Raw genomic sequence first — 23,145 nt, 5'->3', positions numbered from 1 at the left:
GTGCTACCACACTGAAAACTCCAATTGGTTTCCTAAAAGCCTGATCCTCTATAGCCCTCTAGCTGCATTGGAAATGCTGTGTGTTTTCCCCAGCAGAACAGGCTCTCTCTGGCTGACCAACCCGCAGCTGCTACTACTTTGTATCTTTTTGGGAGCCCCTGTTTTCAAAAAGACAAACTCAGATGAGGTAATGTGCTCCCTGCTCCTCATATTGATACAGCAGAGGGAAATGCAGGCATGGTGTGGTAACAGAGACCTTGAAAGAAGGGACAGAGGATGCAGCGCAGAGGAGAGGCATTGGGGTGATGACAAAAGAGATGCAGGATACCAATGTGCACATCAGCTCTACAAGTAGCTCACTAGAGATCAGATAAAGAAATGGGGACATGAGAGCTGGACAAAACAAATATTAAAGAAGAAAAAAAAATTCAATGTATGTGAACATTCTCCATGCATAGTAAATCTGGATGCACTGTAGACTTGCAGGCCAAAGAAAGAGGAGTGAAATGTAAAATGTTGCTAAAAAATGTATAAACACGACTCCATACTAATCTTAGATGGAGGAGAAAGAATATATCACCATTATGTTCTTCCCTGCAAAGAGAAAAATGGGATGTTTGCCAGGAAGCGTGGAAACTGATTTCAACTGTTTTATTACTCAGATTTTTTCCAGATAATAGTTTTTATTTTTTGCATCTAATAATTAGGTTTAGGTAAATAATATTTCTTAATTAGACTGTTATGATTTCAATTGCACTAACAGTAAATTCCTAGGTTTGCATATAATACTTGTTTCTTTAGTGTCTGTAAGAAAGGATGTGAGTGTAACTGTGACACTCAGCAGAATCACAGAATCATTTAGGTTGGACCTCCAAGGTCATTGAGTTCAACCTTTGACTGAACAACCTTGTCAAATAAATCATGGTGCAAAGTGGCACATCCAGTTATTTCTAAAACACCTGTGGAGTGGTGAGTCCACCACTTCTCTGGGCAGCCCATTCTGATGCTTGACAATCCTTTCTCCGTTGCTTTTTCCCATGAAAGGGACATCCTCCTGATATCCAACCTGAACCTTCCCTAGCATGGCTTAAGGCTGTGTCCTCTCCTGTCACTGGTTGCCTAAGAGAAGAGGCTAACCCCCAGCTGGCTGCAGCCTCCTTTCAGGGAGTTTTAGAGAATGATCAGGGCTCCCCTGAGCCTCCTTTTCTCCAGGCTAAACACCTGCTGCACCCTCAGCCACTCCTCATAGCATTCACTTTCTGGACCGTTTCCCAGCTCCGTTGCCCTTCTCTGGGCACTCTCCAGCACCTCAATGTCCTTCTTGCAGTCAGGGGCCCAGAATTGGGCACAGCACTCACAGAGCAGAATCACCAGTGCTGAGTACAGGGGGACAATCACTGCCGTGGTCCTGCTGGCCACACTATTGCTGACACAGGCCAGGATGCCATTGGCCTTCTTGATCACTTGGACACATGCTGGCTTGTGTGCAGCAACTGTTGACCAGCACCCCCAAGTCCTTTTCCTCTGGGCACCTTTCCAGTTACTCTTCCCCATGCCTGTAGTGTGGCCTGGGGTTGCTGTGACCAATGTGCAGGACTTGGCACTGGGCCTTGTGAGCAGGTGAGTGATAGCCATGAAAAAATAAAAAAAAAAAAGCAATGAATGAAAGAAGGAGTAACTTCCTTAGGCCTCTGGCATGAGACATTCTCCTGCTCTTCCTACTTGCGGTATTCCGTAAGACCAAGCTCCTTTTGTGATGTTTTCTGGAGAAGCCAGCAAGTGAGAGATACTGCTGTCAACCAAAAGTCAATTGGCACTAGGGGAAATTTTCCTCTAAAGCAGGCATTAAGCAGACTTTTAAGTTACTGCCTCTTCTAGTCCAGTCCTGAACTCAGTGATGCATCTTTATTTCCTTTCTCTTAATGTGAGAGGGATGCTGTTATGATTCCTGGAGACTGCATTTCTGCAGGCAGCCGCTATGCTCAGTCTTGGCTGTACTGCAGCAACAGCTACTAAACCCAGAAATAGTTTTGTTGGTGTGACCTCTTCTGTCCCAGATCATTTTGCTAAAATAAGCAAAAAGAAAGGCAACTGGTGTAGTGTGTTTTGTACTGCTGAGCGAGGCACCTTGCTGAGACCGCTGCTCTCATTTCTCATACTGTAACCATCTACGTTGAATTGCCATTCACCTTTAGGAGTTTAATTTGCAAAATCATTTTTTTCTTACAGGGCTTCAGAATTGGCTGATCTGGACTCTCCACTTCAAAATATCTTAACTGTGCTTTTCAATATGCACACAATGCTGAGAGCTAGAACAAAACGATCTTGTTGTGTTACCATAGAGACACCCAGGGTCTAGGAAGGGTTCCTGCTTGAAATCGTACTGTTAAAGGGACAAGGGCTGTTAAAATTTGATGAAGGGCTTAATCCTTGACCAGGCACTGGTATAAATCAGTGCCACCAGGGTGAAATGAACTGGCAGTCCCAATGCAGTGCTTTACAGACAACACCCTCCAGTCCAACTGGCCCAGAAGGGGCTGTTGTCTTGGTAGACTCAGAGAAAAAAATAAAAATAAAAGAGGTGGAGGGAGCAGGGGAAAGGTCCAGGAAATTAACTTGGAAATGTTGAATCACTTTATGCTTTTCCTTCTTCCCCCCCCCCACCTCCTGTTTTGATTTGAGTTCTAATTAAAAGACTTTCCTTTGCACTTAGACAACTCAACTTTGCTTTTTAAGCATACATTTTTCAAGCACTACTAAATGAAGGCAGGCATGAGGGAAGGTGCAGGGCTGACAACTCTGCTCTGGAGACTGAAGTCCTGCATTCACAATTAAAGGCAAGTGTTTGGACTATATAACACATTCCTGTGTTATTGTGGAGAAAACAAGATGTGGACTGAGAGGACACTACCTTCTATGACCCTGTAGAGTTTTTAGTGTTGGTGCTGTAGTTGCCAGTCACAATGACCATTTTGTGCAGTGTAGGGAGGAGAAATGCCTTGCTATGTACATAAAGGGAAGCAGAAGTTGGTCGTGAGTAGACTCAGCAAAAAACCTTCTGGTATTTGTGTTTACTTGGGACCACAGTGTCTGGGCTGCTTATTTGTGCATCAAAAAGGTGCTTAAGAGTCCTACTTGCCAACCTATTAAAAAAACTCTAGTGCAAAATGGAGAGAGACTCTTTTTTTCTGACCCATGTTAATTAATTGGTGTTGACCCTGGATTTAAAATCCCTAAATGAGCATTAGAAAGAGCACTGGTGAACATGTCTTGAAAATTCCACTTTTGTCATTGTCTGACAGTGGTGGGAGGTGCAGATCTGCCTTATGTTATACATGGAGTTATTTTCTAACTCTCCAACAGTGGCTGTTGATTCAGTTCCATAAGACATCCTGGCTCTCAAGTCTGGTGAGGGCAGAGTTTAATCCTTCCTGCTGTCCTTAAGTCTGCTCTGATGACTTCTTCCTCTGACTTAAATTCTGGCCCTGATGGACTCACCTGATGACTGTTTCATTATGTAGAGAATGGTAGGGTCTCCAGGAGAAGTTCTGCTCTCTGTCTTTTTGCTGTGAAACAAATCCTTTCTGGCCCAGGCAGACGTAAATTATGTACACCCTGCCTTGCACAGGCATCCATGTCATATTGTGCCAGTGCAGGATGTTCAGCAGAGCTAAATTTGTGCACATCCAGGACACTATTAACTCTTCATGTGCTCTATACTCTCATAAATACTGTGTGGCCCATGGCTAGAACTAGGCAATAGCAAGAAATGCTGTCAATAATAGCTTGGGAACTTGCATTCCTGCCAGCAGTGATTTAGAGAATGGTTTAGACTTCTTGCAGGACAGATGAAAGGAAGATCAGCTGGCATGGGCTCTGAGCAGCTTCCCAGCAGCCTAGCAAGTGCTGCAACAAGGACAGGTTTGAGTCTGAAGTGGAGCATGGGAAATTAGAAATGCTAGCCAGCAGGTCATGTCAAAGTGCAAGCTTAGTTTTGTTCTGATATTACTTCATTCTTAAGTTGCTTCTAAACAGAAGACTACATTTGCTGCCACATGGCTGCCAAGATTTTGTGGGAGTCACCCTTGGGATGCCATTGGCTCCCTTTGTTGAAGGATTAAGTCAGACTCAGAAGATGCTCAACATTTTGTCCCATGAAAATACTGAGGAGGGGGTTGAGGTGTATTTAGCAGCTACTTCAGTGCAGTGGTAATAAGTACCAGCATGCTTTATAGGGGAGAAACTTTGTCCAAACTGACCTTTAGGCCAGTAACATGTACCCCCCTCATCATTGCATAGGTCACCTGTCTCATCCATGGGTACATTGCACTGTGGATGCCAAAGATCGGAGCTCTCTCTTCCATCAGTACAACAGAGGTGCTTTGCTCAGCTGAAGAGTAACATAGACACTGCTGTGGTCCCTGAGCCAAGCAGCCATCTGGAACTGGAAACGGCCCTGAAGGTGTTAGAGAGATACCTACACTGCTCTCTGAGCTTGGAAAGCTGGTGTTTGCTGCATGTGGATCTTCCTGTCCTGTTCTCTCCAGACTGTCCTGTAGATCCCCAGGGTTTTCACCACTACGTGAGATATCTCTGGCCTTTGTGGATAACTTTGTGGATTAAAAGTTATTTTTGCAAGTTATTGATACAGGCACCATTAGTGATATCAAAATTAAAAGAAGTGACTATACGTCCACTGGCACAAGGATTTGAGCCTCTTGTTTTCCTGGATTCCTTATCCATTTTCAGTCCTCATTGGAAAAGCAAGTAAGTGGCTGAAAAATAATTATGTGTGGTTACTAGTTGCTAATGAACATCAGAGAGTTAAGAAATGCAGAAAACTGCAATATCTTTTATTAGACCAGCAGATGTAATAAGGAAAAAAACAGATTAGTTTTCAAGCATGGAAGCTCTTCTTCAGGTCAATGTGCCCAAAAGCATGTTGGTATTTTCAGCTACATCAGCTGGTCTAGTAAAAGTTATTGCTTCTCCATAGAAGTTATTGCACCTCACATATCTTTAGACCATCACAGCCACAGCAACACTGCTACTAAACAAGATTCTCAAATACCCATTTTGTATTGCAACTGCAGGAATACATCTACATGAGTCCTAATTTTAGTGTATTTCTTCTCAATTTTGTCATCTATTTATTTTCTGTCACATCTGTGTGTAATAAATTTCAGCAGTTCTGGGGAAAAAAAAGGAAGAGTGATTGATTTCCGTTTTCTGGGCTTTAGAGGGTGTGCTACCTAGAAGAGTTGTCATTACCACCATTTGCTGGTGTTTAGTGGAAGATTTAATTCACCTACTGTAATGATTTGGGGAAATCTGTCAATGTACAATTTAGAAAGTAGTTATGTAAATGGCAGCATTATGAAATGCTTTTATGTGGAATGCAGCATCCCCTGTTTCCTAAGAGGAGTGGCAGTGTGTGTCTGACAGGGTACAATGGACAGTTGTTAACCACAGCAAGAACAGCGTGTCCAAAGAAAGATTTAGTCAGAGCCTTGGGGACCAATTTGTTTCAAACATGTCTGCATGGGCAGGATTTGGGGGAGTGAGTGAGAGATGAAGGATTTCAAAATGTTAAATTAAAAGCTTTGGTTTTGTAGACACCAGAACACTGGGTGACTTTGGGTAGGAGAAGAGGGGAAGAAGAGGATTTTGTAGCTGAGAAGGTTTGCTTTTACTGTGGGAACAGCCAAGGAAAACTCAGGAGATGTAAAAATATGCAGAGAGTTGGTTAGATTGTTGATTATCTCAAAGTGCATTGGGATACTCCAGAATAGTCAGAAATTGTGTGAACGGGGTGCATAGAAATTTATTTATTCCTCACACTACTGTGGAAGGGAGCACCTTGCAGTGCAGTAAGCAAAATCAGCATGTCACACATACTACAGGCCCAGGATGAAGAAACCAACCAGACCAGTATGGCCATGAGGGTAGAAAGGTCATGGGGAAGCAGTGTCTCAGCCCAGCTCCTGGAGTTTGGCTGTGTGGCTCCTTGACCATGAAGTAGGGACAGCAGAGAGAGATGGCTCTTGATGTGTGGGTCAAAGTGGCCTTGGAGAAAGAAACAATGCAATGGCCTACTTCAGTGCTGAGAAGTTTGAAAGTACGCCTAATCCACCCGGGTTTCCATGGACACATCCGCTCCTGCCATCTGGCATTGAAGGAGTGTGGAAATTTGCTTGTTGTTTCAGGGCTGGTTTCCCTCAGATATTTCTCAGGTCTCACTACGTGGTTGACATGCAAGCATAGGCCATTGCTGTGCCAGGGATCCTGGCCAACACATGGACAGGGCTCACCCAAAAGCCTATTCTGGCTGTGCTTTGGATTCACAGTACCTGCACTGGACTGCACCTGGTGCTGGACAGTGAGGGCACTGTGCTGATGCTCCTGCTTGTTCCACTATGCAGGCTTTCAAAAGTACAAACCTTTACTTGGGACAGTATTCCCACATAACCAGTCCTGTGGCCAGTAGAAAAAAAAAATCTGTGATAGATGGGTTGACAGGGTTATCATTGTTTTTTCTTCTATTTAGTGACCTCTGTTTTGTATGCACAGGTGTTCAGCAAAATAAATCCAGGGTTTTGTTTGAGTTAGTTTTATTGAAAAGGTACAGACATAGTTAATTTGGTATATATTTGAAGGGCTGTCATATTTCTTCTCAGATAGGATTAAAACAGTTCAATCTGCAAACTCTATTTCGTCTGTCAAAGGGAGATAACCAATTCCACAGACTGAAGTTATTAATGATCAACTGAGTGAATTTTATCCATCTTTTTATATCTTGGAAGGACACCTCACTGAAGCTGATTTTGATCAATTTGTAAGCAATGTCACCTTCAATAAATTCCCATCTGACAATAGATAACCCAGTAACAAGCTGGGAGACAGCAATGGTGATGTAAGACCTGGCATCTATTGCAGCCCTTGAACCCAGCTGCATCCCCACTGGATTTTTAGAGCTATGTTAAGGCGAAAGGGGAAAAAAAAAGTAGGATCATCCTGGAAAAAAAGCTTTCTTTTCAAATTTGACTCACAAAGATGTTTTTCATTGAGACATGAGAATTGCATTACTTATCATAATTCTTTCAAAAGAAAAAGGTGGGAGTGGTTTCTTTCTTTCTCTCTTTTTCTTTTTCTTTTTCTTTTTCTTTTTCTTTTTCTTTTTCTTTTTCTTTTTCTTTTTCTTTTTCTTTTTCTTTTTCTTTTCTTTTTCTTTTTCTTTTTCTTTTTCTTTTTCTTTTTCTTTTTCTTTTTCTTTTTCTTTTTCTTTTTCTTTTTCTTTTTCTTTTTCTTTTTCTTTTCCTTTTCCTTTTCTTTTTCTTTTTCTTTTTCTTTTTCTTTTTCTTTTTCTTTTTCTTTTTCTTTTTCTTTTTCTTTTTCTTTTTCTTTTTCTTTTTCTTTTCCTTTTCCTTTTCTTTTTCTTTTTCTTTTTCTTTTCCTTTTCCTTTTCCTTTTCTTTTTCTTTTTCTTTTTCTTTTTCTTTTTCTTTTTCTTTTTCTTTTCCTTTTCCTTTTCCTTTTCCTTTTCTTTTTCTTTTTCTTTTTCTTTTTCTTTTTCTTTTTCTTTTTCTTTTTCTTTTTCTTTTTCTTTTTCTTTTTCTTTTTCTTTTTCTTTTTCTTTTTCTTTTTCTTTTTCTTTTTCTTTTTCTTTTTCTTTTTCTTTTTCTTTTTCTTTTTTTTTTCTTTTTTTTTTCCATCCTTGCCCAGCCTAGCATGTACAATCTTGGAAGTATCTTGGCTATTCAGTTTAAGGATCCTATGCATGTTTTTCTGAGTAATGTACTACAACTGAGTCCTGCAGTGGTTATCTGCTAGCATCTGATGCCTGGGATACGGCAAAGCACATTTCCTCTATCCATGATGTACTATTCCATCGATGCCAAGGAAGAGGTACAGACACTCACTGGTGGGAAAATAGGCTGCTAGAGCAGCAAATATCCATGCTCTTAGCTCTAGTATCCAACCAGCTGGAGTGTGCTGCACTCACTGGATAAATGGTTGGCATAAGCCTAATATTTTGAGGAAGGCTCAAGGACAGCTAAAGTGGAAATTCAGAATTCTAGGAACAGTATCTCCTCGTCCACATCCTTTCTGTACAATCTGCAAGCTATTTTTGGAAGTGGCGATAAGGTGAAGAGGGAGCCAGAGTGAGAGGATTGACTGCTACATCTGAAGATTATTATTCCCTGTGACTGCTCCATCCTTCTGGAGTGTGGCCACAGATTGTTCTTGCAGTTGCTGCAAGAAGCAGCTAAAGTCACTTGCTGTGTCACTGTGGTTTGTAGTTATGGTACAGTATCTGCTGTGGTGACCAGATCTGATTAAAATGCTCCCTGATCCCAGCAGCTTGCATCAGGAGGGAGTCATGTGGGTCCATTTTGGGTAGAAATACTTTCTCAGACCACCAGGCTCTCGATTCACATTATGCTCACTGCACTTTTTAGGAAGCACATTAATTAATTTACTGTACAGGGTGAACTGATCTTTGCTGTTTACCTGCCAGCTGATGCACAGCAGGATGCAAGGAACAGTCCAAAGTGAGCTGGGATGGCATTTGCTAAATGCAGTGTGTCCTTATACTAAAAAACACACTTATTTCCATTAGGTCAAGACAGCTTCCAAGTCTTGGCAGACCAGGAAGGCGGTGCGGCAGTCCTAGGGAGAATATGCAATTTTTCTTGTTTTCACTTGATTTGTCTTTGCATCTTTTCATTCTTGGAAGTGATCTGCAGGAGTAAGGGCAGTGTCAGGCCAGTGTGCCAAACATGCTCTGTGCTCTCTGTCCTTGACTTTGCTGAAGGAGGTTATGCTTGGCAAGAAACATTCATGGGCCTTCATTGTAAGTGAATGTGTGGACATACTCATTGTGTTCCTCAAGGTAGTCACTGAGTGTATGCACAAGGATAGAGGTTTCCTGGAACTGCTTCTGATCATAAAATGATCATTTCCCTTTGTCCTTTTGCTTGATGAAAAATGGAGCAAGTCAGCTGGAGGAAAGAGAAGCAGTCTGAGAAAGTCTGAGGAAACTTCAATTCCCATATTGCCACAGAATGAGGGGAACAGCTGGGCTATGACTCTCCCTTCGATGCTTTTCTGAAGTGTTATGGTTCAGCGGCTTGAGTCTTTGCCAAGAGCTGGCTCCCTAATGGAGCAAAACCCTCTTTTAGTCTGCTTGCCCATGGCAAGGCTGGAGTGGAGGGTGCTTTGCAAGAGTGCTAAAACTGTCAGAACACCTGTATTATCAGGTTTCATGTTGGAGAACGTGTCAGGCACCAGACCAACCTGAAAAGAGACTGGAGTGTACATCCCCTGAGTCACCATGTGTTGCCTTCTCGCCTCTCTGAGCCACCACTTGCTGAATGAAATCCCAGCCCATGTGGCAGTGAGCAATTTTGCTGCCTGATAAGGGTAGGTCAACCTTTGCTCCTTGTAAACAGAGTTAGTAGTGTTATTTCAGAACTAAGATAACTGGTAAACCTGGACTGCTGCAGTGACATTCCTCTGATAGAAGTTTGCCAAAACTTGATGCTGGGCAAGGCAGAGCTTAACCTAGGCTAACCAAGGGTGGTGAGATGGTAGTTAGCTTTCCACATACTGTTATTATGGGCACCAGCTTGCTTTTTTTTTCATGACTCTTAAAATAATTTCTGCTTTTCTACCCCTGAGACTTTTCCTTGCCATCTTCACTCCTGGGTGCAGCTCTCCCCCACCCCTCTTCACAGGGGTAGTGCAGCCATGTAAAGGGTCAGAGCACCTTTTGAGGCAACTGAGGAGGCAGAAACCTGAACAGTGCCTAGCAATAGGGTAGTCTGGGCAGGGGGATGCTCCCAGGGCCGGCGAATGGGAAGGAGGTAGGGAGAAGCATGACAAGATGGATTCACTGCCTGCAGGATGCAAAGGCTGCATAGCTGTGCTTTGGTGGGGAGGAAATGAAAGTTGAGTGGGGGAATGAAGCAACTGGACATTTGACAGAATTGTTAGAGAGTTTTCCTTGTCAAACTGCTTATTTTCACAAAGCAAAACTACTGTGATCAGACTTGGACAGGGAGCTGGCTGTGCGTGAGGAGTCATTCTGTGCAAGCTTTCTGTTTGATTCTTTCCCCAGAAGATCACCCTGAATTCAGAAAGGGCTCCTTTCCTCCTTTCCTCCTTTTCTACCTCTACATACATACTTGATGTGTGCTGATTTTCAACCGATTAATTTTTCTGCACAGCCTTAAGAACTGCACTGACTTAAGCTTGTGACACAACTTGTTGGCGATTCCTGCGTTACACTGTATTGCAGTTCCCCAACTCCAAGAACTGCCTCACACCCTTTAGAGGTACCTTGGTCGGTTTTATAGGAGTGCGGAATGCTCGTGTTTCCCAGGCTCCTGAATGGCGGAGTTAGGGTGGTTCATACCTTTGCAGTGTTTATACTGTGCGCTGCAGCGGTGACCAGTCCCATGCAGACCATCCCAAATATTTTGCTGCGTGCTGCCGCTGTCATCTTCAATGCAGCTGTAGGCAGGCTCCGGAAAGAAGAAGCCCCCACGCTGCCGCGATGATCCGAAGGAGCGGTGGGGGTGCAGTCTCCAGCCCTGCGCTGGACCGCACCTCTTCACCCTGGCCCGTGTAGCATCCCTACGGATGCAGCGGCGCCGGGTTGGCGGGGAACGGGAGGAGGGGGGAACCCCCAATTTTTGCGGAGAGAGGAGGAGGGTGGTGGGACGTGCCGCTGCGCGCCGGGACGGTGCCGCGCGGGGGGTGACAGCCGCAGCCCGGCGGGTTGCGGGGGCGGCTCGGGGCCGCCAGGCTGCGCTCTCGGTCCGGCCGCCGCGCCTGCCGCCCTCCCCGGGCGACCGGGGCTTGGGGCACGGCGGAGCCTCGCCGCGAGCGGGCGGTCCCGGGACGGCGGTGGCACCAGCGGCGGCGGCACCTGCGGCGGCGGGGAAAGGCAGGCTCGGCGGCCCGCTCCGCGCCCCTCGCCCGGCCCGGCATGACGCGGCGGCGCCCCGGCGGCGGCGGGAGGTGGGTGCCGGCAGCCTTGGCCGCGCTCCTGGCCCTGAGAGGTGAGTGCTGCACGGGCGGAGCGGGGCGCGGCACCCGCGCACGGGGCATCGCCCTGGAGCCGCGGGGTCGCCGCCGCCGGTGCCACGGTGGTGCCCCGTGCCTGGGGAAGTTTTAATTGCGGTCCCGCCGGTGATGCTCGGGAATGCGGCGGCGGGCGAGTGCTTTTGCGGGCAGGCGTGGAGAAGGAACGCTGCTCTGCTCGGCTCCTTCTGCTGCCTCTGCTGCAGCATCCTCCCTACTATTCTTATATATACATATTTTATTTTTTTTTTTTTTTTACGGTGCCGTAAAACTTGCTTGAAACTGGGCTTCACGTTAGGCTCAGTTGTCTGGGCCTAGCCCCTTGGTAAGCTCACCTGTGTGGAAAACTCTGGTCTATCCCTCAGGCCCTGAGGCAGCAGGGAACTTTCCGCAGAGATGGTGACAGACTGCTCGGAGACCCCTGTGTCCCCCCCATTCTCTCCTCTGCCTCCTTCTTCCAGGCGCACGGCGCACCGCTTCAGCTCTAAGATACGTGCCTGTCCCCGGGGACATGGAGTCTCCAGCGCCTCCCGCCCCCTATAGCCCTTCCGAAATAAGGTGTGTTCCCTGGTCTCTGTGCGGAGAGGAAACAAATTGCGTATGACAGATGCTACTCACATCACTTAGTGCATTGCCGGGGAGCACCAGGAGGTGCTGCATTAAGGGCAGCAGAAGAAACTACCAAGTGCAAGATGTTCAGACTCATAGACTCATCTGTTGATCAGGTGGCAATGCCTCCTTTCAAGTAATGCTAAGCTTTAAAGCAGCCTGCTCAGTTATGGTTTACAGAGGTCCACACGGCAATTTTCATAAGGTCTGCCCTTTAATGCAGACACTCGCTAAGCAGTTTTGCAGAGCTCAGCTCAGCAGTGAGCAGCCCACAGCTTTGAGACAGCTGGGCCACCTTTGCTGCTGGGAAACTTGCTGCTAGAGGTCCCTGAGACAGTGAGAGGTCAGTAAGAAACGATGGGGTCTCCCATGAGAAGACCAGAGATGTCTCAGGAAGGTCTAGATGAAACCTCCTTACAGTCGAGATCTGGATGGAGTCTACTGCTTGGGTGGCTGTGCCTTGCTGTCAATGCCCTGTGAGGCACAGCAGGACTCTACCTCTACCCAGGACTTGGTTAGAAACAAGTCTTGTGATGGATAAATGAACTTTTCACAAATGTCTCAGCCTCAAATGCACCCTGCATTCCTGTCCTCAGAAAATGTTTGGAAGTCTGAGTCTCATGCATTAACTGGAAATTGCACCTGCTGACTTGAAAGAGATGAATTATGGAAAAAAAAAATAAAGTTTACTAGCATTAAGTTGAAAGATATAATCTCAGCTTTCATACTTTACACTATTGATTTGCTTTTTGTTCTTTTCCTAATTTGGAAAGCAAGTTCAATTATTTCCAGGTTCTCAATGCTACAGGTTTCTTTGCCTGCAGACATTGCAAAGGTGTAAATGTCTATGGAGTTACTGGACTTGCTCCAGTTAGAGGCATATAAGTGGTAAAGTCCTTCTGTTGATGTGATATCACTGCAAAAACACAACAATAAACAGATATAAGGTTAAAATCGAAGGGGTATTTAATTATCCTTTTAAGCAGAAAGATTGACTCAACATTTACTTTTTTTTTTTTTTTGGTTGAGGGCATACATAACCAACCAAACAGTGACAGTGACATTGGAGAGAACTAGGTGTGAAAACACACTTTCCCATGAAATATTTATCTGCAATAGTGTAATGGTTTTTCTTGCAATTTCCTTTAAGATGTCATGATTACCTGAATGAAACACTTATTTCTCAAGCTTGGCTTTTTTAAATTTTGTCTTAGGAAAAGTCTTTAGAAGATGGTGGTAGATGAAAATAGCTGTGGTTATTTCTATGGTACACAGCGTGGCCATATTTTCAGCGGTTCTTGAGTTTGAAAAGAAAACACTGTAAGGGATAAGGAACAGACATATACCCAGGAAAGCTGAAATTAAATTGGGAGAATTTTTTCTAAACAACATTTGCAGAAGATTAGTAAGTGTGTTTCTGCTCTGGGCTGCCAAGTATGGTTAGGAAGAGTGATTTTTAAATTTTTTTTCTCTTTTTGAGATTTCAGACTGGTTTAGAAGGTAGAAGAAAAATGAGGGGTCATATGCAAAGTGATTCCTAAATTAAAAATAAGATTTAAAAGTAGGAGGATCTGAAAGAGTGTATAATCAGGCAAAATACTTAATGCCAAGAAAATGAAACTTGTTGGGGGGGGGGGGCGGGGGAAAGACCTTGGAGGTCATTCCATCATTCTCACATTTTATACCTACAATAAAATAAAATTAGACTTCATAGTGATATTTAAGTCAATTATTATAGTACCATTTTCTTATTTTGTTTTGCAATTTGTAGAATAACAATTATTCTTTGTAACTGGTGCTAGTTGCCCATTTTCTGGGCCTATTATATCCATGTTTAATGGTCTTGGGCCAAGGGCAGCATCTATGTTTTCCCTCTAAAACATTATAAGCATAGTAATTTTTTGTGGAAATAATATTTTCCCAGGAGAAATTTAGGGAAAGATAGGAGGGAATTCTCTTCAGCGCTTTGAAGCCAAACCTGGGATTGCTAATCAATCCTCCTATGTCTCCAGAAATAGCATCCTGCAAATTGTCAAATGTGGTAGAAATCACACATCGGGTACAGTCAGAGTGCAGAACTGACGTGTTTTTTAACTGCATGGTGTTTGGATTCTGTGACACAGAATTGCAACAGGTGAGATTTCAGTGTGTTACAGTCCACTGCAGATGGATCTTGCAAGACCAGGGTGTGAGGGTGCCTGGCTGTAGTGGATTAATGCAACAGCAGGTCTATAGCGCCTCACGTGACTTTTTGGAGTTGCCCTCTTGTCGGTCTGAGGTTCTCACAGCTGGAACTCTTTTGGCCTTGCAGCACCCTTGTCCTACCCACCCGTGCTTCCCAGCTCTGCACCAGGTCCTCAGCCCTAGAAAGGGAGTACTCTGTCAGTCCCTTGCCCTTCCATGCTTTTGCAGTTTGTTTTTTTTTTTGGAACAGATTGCCATTTGTGTCAAGCTGTGTGGTTTTGTGACGTGTAGATAAATCATTTTGCTCGTGACCTGACCTTGGTCCCCAGCGGTAGGCACAGATGCATTAACTACTTCTTTCTGAAGTGGGCATCATTCCCTTATTTTGGAAATGATTCTATATCTCTGTTTCTTCAGTATTGCCTAAACTGCAATTTTCTTTTTATAAGGTTCTGTTCTCAAGGGATCTCAGAGTGCCTTAGGAGCAGCTATATTTAGTTGCTTAGTAGTAATATGGATATACAAAGTATGGATAAACAACTCTTTAACTTAGGAAACTTAGGAATTATTTTTCCTGCCTTCTTGGGGGAGTAGTGTTTTTATTCTTGTACCAATAGTACAGATGGAGAAAGCAAGACTCAGCAAGACCTCATGACCCACTGAAGGTCAGTGGATGTTGGTAGTAATCTTGAGTATCTTGGAACAAACTGTAACCACAGGAGGATGCTTAAATTTATGCAGCAGGTTAAGAAATAATGTAATGGTCCTCTTTAGGGATGTTCACTACTAAATTGTGGTGAGTCATCTATATTTAGCAGGATGCTACTATCATCGTGCTTTTTAAGTAAAGTGCTTTTAACACAGTTTATTTCAAGGAGAAGTGCATGCACTGAAAATCTGTTCTTTGTAGTTTCCTCCTTGTGAAGCATTAATGGTGCCTTCCCTTTTGTAAGTGTTCAGAGAAAAATTTAGCTCCTGGTTGTTTAACAGACAGCAATGTAACAAAGACAGTTCTCTGGTTTTTACTACTTTGTGTTTGCACAGTTATTTATGAACATTACCTAACTGAGAGTCTCCAAACTTACTTTGTGAGGGCAGTCAGTTTGACTTACAGCATGGAAAACTGATGTGTGCAGAGATGAAATTATTTTCTTACTGTCAGGTAGGACATTTGTCCAGCCCCTCCTTTAGAGAAGTCACAATTACAGGGCTTCTGGTCATATGCCTCCCTACTTTATTCTCGCAACTGTTTCATGTCTTGTGCATCAGGGAGAAAGCACAAAATTTTTAACTGTGCAGAGTGAACTTTTAAGGGTTTTTTTGGGTTTTTTTCTTACAAGTTTTTATCTCTTTGGTTTTGGAGGTCACTTGTGTCCTGGCTTCTGCCTTTTTTTTTTTCCCACTGCTTGAGCTGGGCTGCTCTATTTCATCCATATTGAGACATTTGGCTTCATTCTAAACAGAAGTAGAAGTCAAATGCTTTGATGGTTTTGAAAGGAAATTTTTGAGAGAAATTCCATCTTAGAACACTGATATTTTGTCTCTTTGTGGAGTTGTATTGTTATAATACAAGGAGGTACCCTAAGCAAAAAGATATTTTGATGTGAAAAGTCAAAATTTTTCATCCCAAAGATGCTTAAATTGGATGTTTCTGTATTTTTTTTCCTCCCTGTTTTTCTTTTGAAACACAGTTATGATTTTACAAAACATCCCATGTTTGATATGTTTTGGTTTAGTGGAAGTAACTTCAGTGAAGCTTTAGTGGTTGCTGCTTTTTATTTCTACAGGGCATTTAAAAAGAACTGTGATAAAAACCAACTTTTGGTAAACCAGCAATTGGTGGTACCTGTGCACAGTGTCTGCCCATTATTTTGGCCATCTTGACACATGTATGCAAACACCATGTACACACATATGTGGCACTGCTCTTGTCCTTTCCGTATTCATTGTGCTGTAGAGCATTGTACTGAAAAAGTCAAGTTTCTATTTAAGAAGTAGAGCAGATATTTGTTAATATTTGGTTCCCCCTCTGGAACAGTCACTGGAGAAATCAGAACAGGACTAGCAGGTTGAGCTCAGTCCCTTATTATTTGTGCATGTGCAGAGCCACAGCTCTCCTCCTGGCAGCATAGCAGTACTTGTACATTTGCATCTCTGCATGAAGCTAATTTCAAGTGCAATTTTGGTATTAGGCTGATCAGATCATTTATTTAGGGACAAAAACTTGTGCTGTTATTTTCTCATAGTCTCATGAGCCAACCTAGCTATGAGAACATGAGCTTATGCTTCACAAGCATCAGCAGGAGAAAGCCAGTGTCTGAATTCCACTTAGTTACCTCTGGGCTTTGATTTTACCAGGAATGCTGAAGCCAGGAGTGTTGTTTGTGGGGAGGCAATGACAGATACCCTGTTTACAATCTCTGGTGCATTTCTGCAGCAGCCTGTCTAAGCAGTCCTGGGCCAGGTCAGCCTGCTGGCCTCTGCTGCCATGGCCAAATTTGGATGCTCCCATGGGAGGTGTCAAAACCTCCTCAGTGAGAAATTGGTGCCAAACATTTATCAAAGAGGAGTCTGGTGTCATGTCTGTGCTACAGGTTGCCCTAGGAGTAGGCTGGTGTATGCATTGCTCTGGACTTCAATGCCTACAAAACCCAATTTTATTTTAATTTTAGGGTATGAGCACACTCCACTTCCTTGCCATAAAATGAATTAAGTCATATGTATTCCTTCTACCAATGCAGAGCAAATAAAGCATCCATCTCCTCCCTTCCTCAGGCAAGCCCCCCCACTTCCAAAGCAGCAGATGTAAAACTTCCCCCTTGCCAGGGGCCAGGTTGAACTGGGCTAACCGAGCCCCCTGGTGCTATGTCCTCAGCTGGTGTCCAGCAGGCTGGGTGTGCAATGGCCCTGGACACTCCAACCCCTCGGCCTCCTGAGCAGAGGGGCTGCGGGTGGACTGCAGGCTCAACTCTGCCTCTGCCCAGCACATTAACAGCCTCTGCCAGGAGCAAGTGGGTTGGAACACTCTCTCTGCAGGCCCACTGTGGGGATTACTTCCTAATCCTCACTAATTAGAAGTTGACTATTTCCTGGAAGCATGAGGGTATAGTGATGTTATGCTTTTTTCATTCTACTTTTTGGTTTTTTTTTTGGTTCTACCTAATGTATCTGTGGATGTTCCAGTGTCCTTATAAATGCATGGGCCTCTGTGATTTCTGCTGAGCTCTTGACTTGACTATAACATGGGCTAATAATTCCTGGTAGTTAATTATTGGCTGTGCTTAGAAGAAGCAGAAAAAGTAAAAACAGAAAAGGAAAATGACAATATTTTCCTTATGTCTGGTCATGTTTCCTGCTCTTCAGTTGTGCTGTACAACCTTTCTTTTTTTCTCTTGAACAAACAAACACAAAAAGCCCACAAGCAAACAAAACCACAGAGATGTACCTGTTTCACTTCTTCATTCCCATTTGATAACTTCTTTCTATTTAACTCATCTCCAAATTAAATTGTCCCAATTTTAACACTGTTTGACCATTAAGTGTTTTTGACTGGTGAATGGCGAAACCTTTGTCTGCCTTCTGCATTTTCAAATGTGCCGTGCAGAAGCAACCACAGCAATTCCAGCTGAGGGTGCACTTTCAGTGTTCATGGTGGCATTAGAATACTTCCAGCATCCTTCCTTTCAGCCTCTACCTTTAGACACCCTGACAGCTTGCTTGCTTCTTTGACCACTGTTGTATGTTGAACAGATGTTTTCATTGAGCCGTTCACAGTGATACCAAGATATTTTTCTCAAGTGATTACATTTGAATTAGAGCCCCATGGTATATGAGTAGTTCAGATTATTCTCTCAAGTTCTTATTACTGTCTGTTTGGTAATGTTGAATTTCATCCTGCATTATGCTGCCCACTTGCTGAGCTTTGTCAGATCCCTTGGAAGTCTCTCTCAATCTTCTTTTGTCTCAGCCAGCCCAAATCACTTTGCCAGCTTCCTGTCTCTCTTCCAGATATTAAGGAATAGATTAAACTACCCCAGAACTGGTTAGAAACCTGGGGGTAATCCCTTGTAATCAGGGCCAGAGCGAGGGCAGGGGGAGAGGAGCTCTCATGCCTCTGAGCCTGGGCACTGAGGACTGGGGCAGCAGCTCTGGACTCAGTCTGACCTCAGCTGGCCTGAACCCCACTGGGGGCAAGGCAAGGGGAGGAGTTCCCACACCAGGCAAGCAGGGGACAGGTCTAGCACTGAACTGGCATCCTGCCCAGAACAGTTTAGCAGGTGTGCTTTGAAGTGACAGAAAATTAATTACTTCATCCTGTCCTTTTCCTTCCAAAATTAGAGTGGATTGCAGGGCCACAAGTTCCCCTGAGCAGAGATCAAGCTGGTTTGTCTCCTATTGTGTACTTTTATGGGCTTAGGGTACTGGGCTGGTTTAACCAAGCCCTGCTGACACTTCCAGGTTAGCCTGTATCCTCCCTTATGAAGAGTACACCAACTTCAAGAACCAACTGACCTAGCAAGAGTTTGCTTGTCTTTGCTAGTTATAGCCACTTGAGAAATTTCTTTCTTCAACTGTTCTGCACTTCTGGACTTGTCCCTTAAATGTACTGAAGTGATGGGGTTTTGGCTTTTGCAGTTGGCCTTCAGTTTTGCTTTCAGTCCTATCCACCATTTTATGAGGCAACTGTTTAGACTGAATCACTTCTTGTTTCTGTTGTTTGGCCATACAATGTTCTCTCTTGCTTCTCAGCAGTTTTTTGTTTAGGACACTGAGTACATTTTCAGTGATGATGCTGAGATTGCTTCAACACACCACTGTACAGTGTAATAACTTTAGTTCCCCTGCTTTTGGAGTTAGGCTGTTTGTACCCTTTCTGCTTCTAATTGTTTTTTCTAACATGTAAGAGGCACAATGCAGAATTCAGATACTGTATTTCTCACAGGGATGTTAAATTTGATTGTGTAGCAGTCACTGTTACTTTGTATCTTTAGATCAATTGCAGGGTTTTAGCTTCTAAGTGTGCTGGGACAGGTTGTTCCAAGTCCGACCTACGCTCTTTTAGATGCTGCAGAATTGTAGCCTGCTGTGACTCTTAGCTAATTCCTGCACATCTTGCTGAAGTCACTATTTTTTTGTTTTCTTTGACTTTGTTCCTTTGCTCTCACTCCACACCATGGAGCAGATATTCTTTACCTGATCAGGAGGAAATACAGGTTGCTTTAGTGAGATTTGTTTTTTAGTTAATTTTTCTCCCTCTTCAGCCTTAGCTAAATAGATGAGATTTGTGTATCACCCATCTTGCAGTTTGATGTCTCTGCCTCTTTACCCACACTGTTCCAGGCAGGGCATGAGTCTGTGATGAATTCTGCAGCTGTGGGCACACAGACCACAAGGCATGTTGGACACCGTGTTGGTTGGTATGGCTATATAAAGAGGTTGTTGTTTCATGTTCTAGGGGCTGGTTCACTGCATCGAACCTGAAGTGTTTCTTGGAGTTTTTGCTCCAGCTCCACACCACCTGCTCTGACCTGTGCTCCCATGTGGTCTATCAGCATTAGCTGCACTGTGAAATGTTTGGTTTGGAGGTGATATCTCAGCAAATGCAGCCCTGCTTCTTGGTTAAAGGGTCCCTGGGAGCTCTGAAAGGAAGGCATCACTCACTCTGCTGCCTCTCACTGCCTGTGCCAGTGAATGGGGCCTGGAACTCCCCACGACCTTTGGGGAAGGAGACAGGGATGGGTGGAAGATGGGTTGCTTTAGTGAAGCAGAAGGTGATGGAGGGCTTCTGCAGGGCACGACTGAGCTTGTGTGATTTCTGGGCTGCTTCCATAACTAACTGTGTGGTTGATCTTCACTGTTTAATGGGGTTTGTTATCTGAACATTGTTATTTGTTATCTCCATTGGTTGTGGAGCTGCTCGTGTGCAGACCTGCTTGGCTTTCTGGCTGTGTGAGGTAGTGACTCGGAGAGGTTGGGAGGACCTTGGCTACTTGGCAGAAGGACAGAATGGCCTCAGTCTGTCTGCAGTATCGTCATGTCCTTGTCTTGTCAAGGGCAGCCCTTCCTTTTGCCCCTGAAACAGCTGCTGCGCCCTGGGCCCTTATTACGGGACTCATCCGCAATCAGCGCCTCCCTCTCCTGTGCTGGAAATGCCTTGGACACGGAGAGCAGGCTTGTGTGTCTCAGCTGCATGGAGTTGCAGCAAGGCTGTGCTTTGCTTGTTCTTTGGGGAATGCTCTGTGCTAGCTCTACTGTAGCTTTTTTGCATAGTTTCATCTGTTCTCGCTGCTCTCGCCCTTATTCCCAGTGGCTGTTTTGCCTTTTTTTCTACCTTTTTTTTTTTTTTTTTTTTTTCTTTTGCAAGACTTCATTTCAGCTGCCACATTGACAGCAATTGTCTGTTTATGCACAGAATATGTACAGCACAGGCAGGCTTCCCCCACCCCCTTGATCCCCATCCTCCAGCCCTCCTGCACTACGTGCCCTGTCCCCCACAGCTTCACCCTGGCTGGGAGCTCCAGCCCTGAGCCAGAGGGCTCAGAGCGAGGGCACCGTTGCAGGTGAAGGGGGGAGCTGAGCATCCCACTGCCACCGGCTTGTATTGCATCCTAATTGCAAATAGCCCTTCTGGCGTCAGCAGTTTGTGGGAATAATTGACAGGAGGTGCCGGCGAGGTGCTGAGTCAGAGCGAGGTGTGCTTGCCAAGTCACTGCAGCAGAAGGAGTCCGATCGCCTCGTGTGGAGGGAAGCCAATGGACGGTGGGTTTCCTAGCTGCCTTTTGGGCCTCTTTCTTTCCTTTCTCTGAGGCTGCAATTCAGCAGCAGTGATGCTATGCATGTAAGGGAAAAACCGGGGGATCGGGGAGCTCTTTATTTTTTGCTTTTTCCTTTTTTTTTTTGGCTGTGAGCACTGGGATTAGGGGATGTGGGCTCCATTCCCACCTGCTGCCACTGGGTTTCTGTGCTGTCATTTCTGTGCTCTGAGCAAACAGAAGCGGTAGAGAGCCCATGTTGGGGGATAGTGTTGAGAGAGTGGCCCTAGTGACAGATTGATGTCTCCTGGGAGAGGAAAAGCAGCATGTGACATCCTCAGCTGGGCAAGGGGGATAGCTATGCAAACCGAAAAAACTACAAAATAAAATTACTGAAAAGGTGTTCTGTCCTGTCCTTCCTGAGGGTTGTTTCTGCTGCAGTGTCCTACCATTTATTTAGGGGTTTGAAATTACTCGTTTGACATGCAGGAAGATGAGTGCTTGTCCTGTATACATCTAGCACCTGATGGACCTCCAGGTCAGGCTCGTGAAAGTTTTGTCATTTATTCCTGACCTTCTTGAATATGGCTAGCATCAATGTTTGTACCACAGCTGAATCTGTCCCAGAGGTCTGGATTCTTTCCTTTTTCTTGCTTCAGGGTGACTTCAGTTGTCTTTGTTTTTCTCCCTCTCTGTAGCACAAGGTACCTTTTTCCTACCTTGGACAAAAGTTAGTATTTGTTTAACAGAGATCTAAATATATGTGTCTGCTGTGTGCTGCCTTTGTAAGGAGAGCATACTATTTTTGCTTTTAGTAACCACTTTGTGGAAAGAGATGAGGAGCATGAAGACAGAGGCCCATGTATTTTTCAGAACCCTTCCTATCTATGCTGCGGTCTGCCCACCCACTTTCTTAATGCTAATCCTTGTATAATCTTTCTCTTCACTGACTCAGGTAACAGCCACGTTATCTAGATCACCATGCAGCTGATGGGGAAAACTGAGGCCCTGAGATGGGAAGAGCCTTTGCCATGGTCATGCAGGACTCCCATGGCCAACCTGGGGTTAGAGCCTGCATCTACTGACTGCCAGCCCATGCCTTCTCCACTGGACAATGCTGCCTGTCCACTAATTTAATAAGTGGCCTGCTGAATACTTTTCATCCTGAGTTTTTGTGGCAGTGGCTCATGGGTGGTTATCGATTCTGAGTCTTTGGACAAAATCTGCAGCTTCTAAATCAAATGCAGTTCTTCTTTCATCCTTGTCTTGACCATCTTCATTATGAATATTTTGCATTGGACCCCCAGAGGGGTGACCCTGGGGTCACAGGTGAGGGGACTGTGTGTGCAAGATATCTGTCCTCCTTGCCTCCAGTTTGCTGCTGGTTTACTTGCTGGGTGCACTGTGACACTGGTGGCAATCTTAAACAATCTGTGCCTTGAGGATGCTTTGGAGGAAATCTTTCCCGACTGGGTTCTGCTGCAGCATCAGCCAGGGGTGATCAGGATCAGCTCAGGGCTGAAGAAAGGGGCCAGAAAGGTCTGAGCTGTGACTGTCTTCCCTTCAAGTTGTGTTTCTGTGTGAGTTTTGCCCTGCTAGCCAGGGCCCTCCTACAGAGAAGAGTGAGTCTGGTCCTCTGACATTATGAAGTATTTTCTTCATTGATTAACGGAACCTTGGTCTCCATCTGGTCTAATGCAGCCCTTCTTCCTTATCCACTCTCTACCCATGATGTGCCTTCACCCTGAAAACAGAAAAAAAAAAAAATAGAGCATTGTCTGTTACAATTGGGATTTTATAAGATACCTGTGGGAATTAAGCACACAATTCCCTCAGGTTCTTTTTAAACAGCCTAGCTGATGTGAATTTATGTTGGCAATAAGCAAGAGTGGAAGCAGTCCTGTCAGCAGAGCCACAGCTATTCTCCCTGTGTTTGATGTAGAAACTGCTGTGGTAAAGCTTATTTAGCTTTGAGGTCTGTGTGTCAGGTCCTGGGACCAGAGCCTTCAAGAAGTCTCTGATGTGAGTGGACCCATGCTCTTGCCTCCTCTGGGGGGTCTTTTCAAGCACTCAGAAGTGCTGTGGAAATACCAGTGGCTAATAACACCGTGTGTAGGGCTGCTGTGCTGTGCTGTGCTGTGCTGTGCTGGACAAATGTGCCTGACATTCACTGGGCCAAGGACTGAGCCTGCTATGAGTCAGTCAGGATGATGAAACTCTGCCAAACCAACTCTTCTTTCCTTAAAGAAGATAGAATTTTCTTTTTCTGCAATAGAATTTTCTTAGGAGATAATTGAGAGATTCTTCTGACAACTGCAAGAATCCTTTTTCTCCATAACCAAAGAATGACAGCTTGTATCAGTTTTCCACACATGGAGAAATTCAATGGCAATCATCGTACTTTTAATTAAAAATAAACAGTTATGATATAAAATAATAAAACAACTGCTGGAGATCAAACCAGTTGTGGATATAGCTGTCACTTAGAACAAATCAGGACACAAATAAGAAGA

The 23,145-nt window shown here is 44.4% G+C and overlaps 1 protein-coding gene across 1 annotated transcript in view; it reads left to right on the top strand.

Annotated features, from left to right (window-relative positions):
• Window positions 1–10,957: 10,957 nt before the first annotated feature.
• IGSF11 (immunoglobulin superfamily member 11) overlaps window positions 10,958–23,145 on the top strand; it is a 106,411-nt gene continuing 94,223 nt past the window's right edge. Inside the window, exon 1 of the mRNA XM_053971361.1 lies at window positions 10,958–11,065. Coding sequence (XP_053827336.1) covers window positions 10,993–11,065 — 73 coding nt within the window. The 5' untranslated portion in view covers window positions 10,958–10,992. The remainder of the gene's footprint in view (window positions 11,066–23,145) is intronic.

The sequence above is a fragment of the Vidua macroura genome, chromosome 2, assembly GCF_024509145.1.
Source record: "Vidua macroura isolate BioBank_ID:100142 chromosome 2, ASM2450914v1, whole genome shotgun sequence".
Taxonomy (NCBI): Eukaryota; Metazoa; Chordata; class Aves; order Passeriformes; family Viduidae; genus Vidua; species Vidua macroura.
Note: the sequence above shows the minus strand (reverse complement) of the source record. Positions and strands in the feature narration are given on the sequence as shown.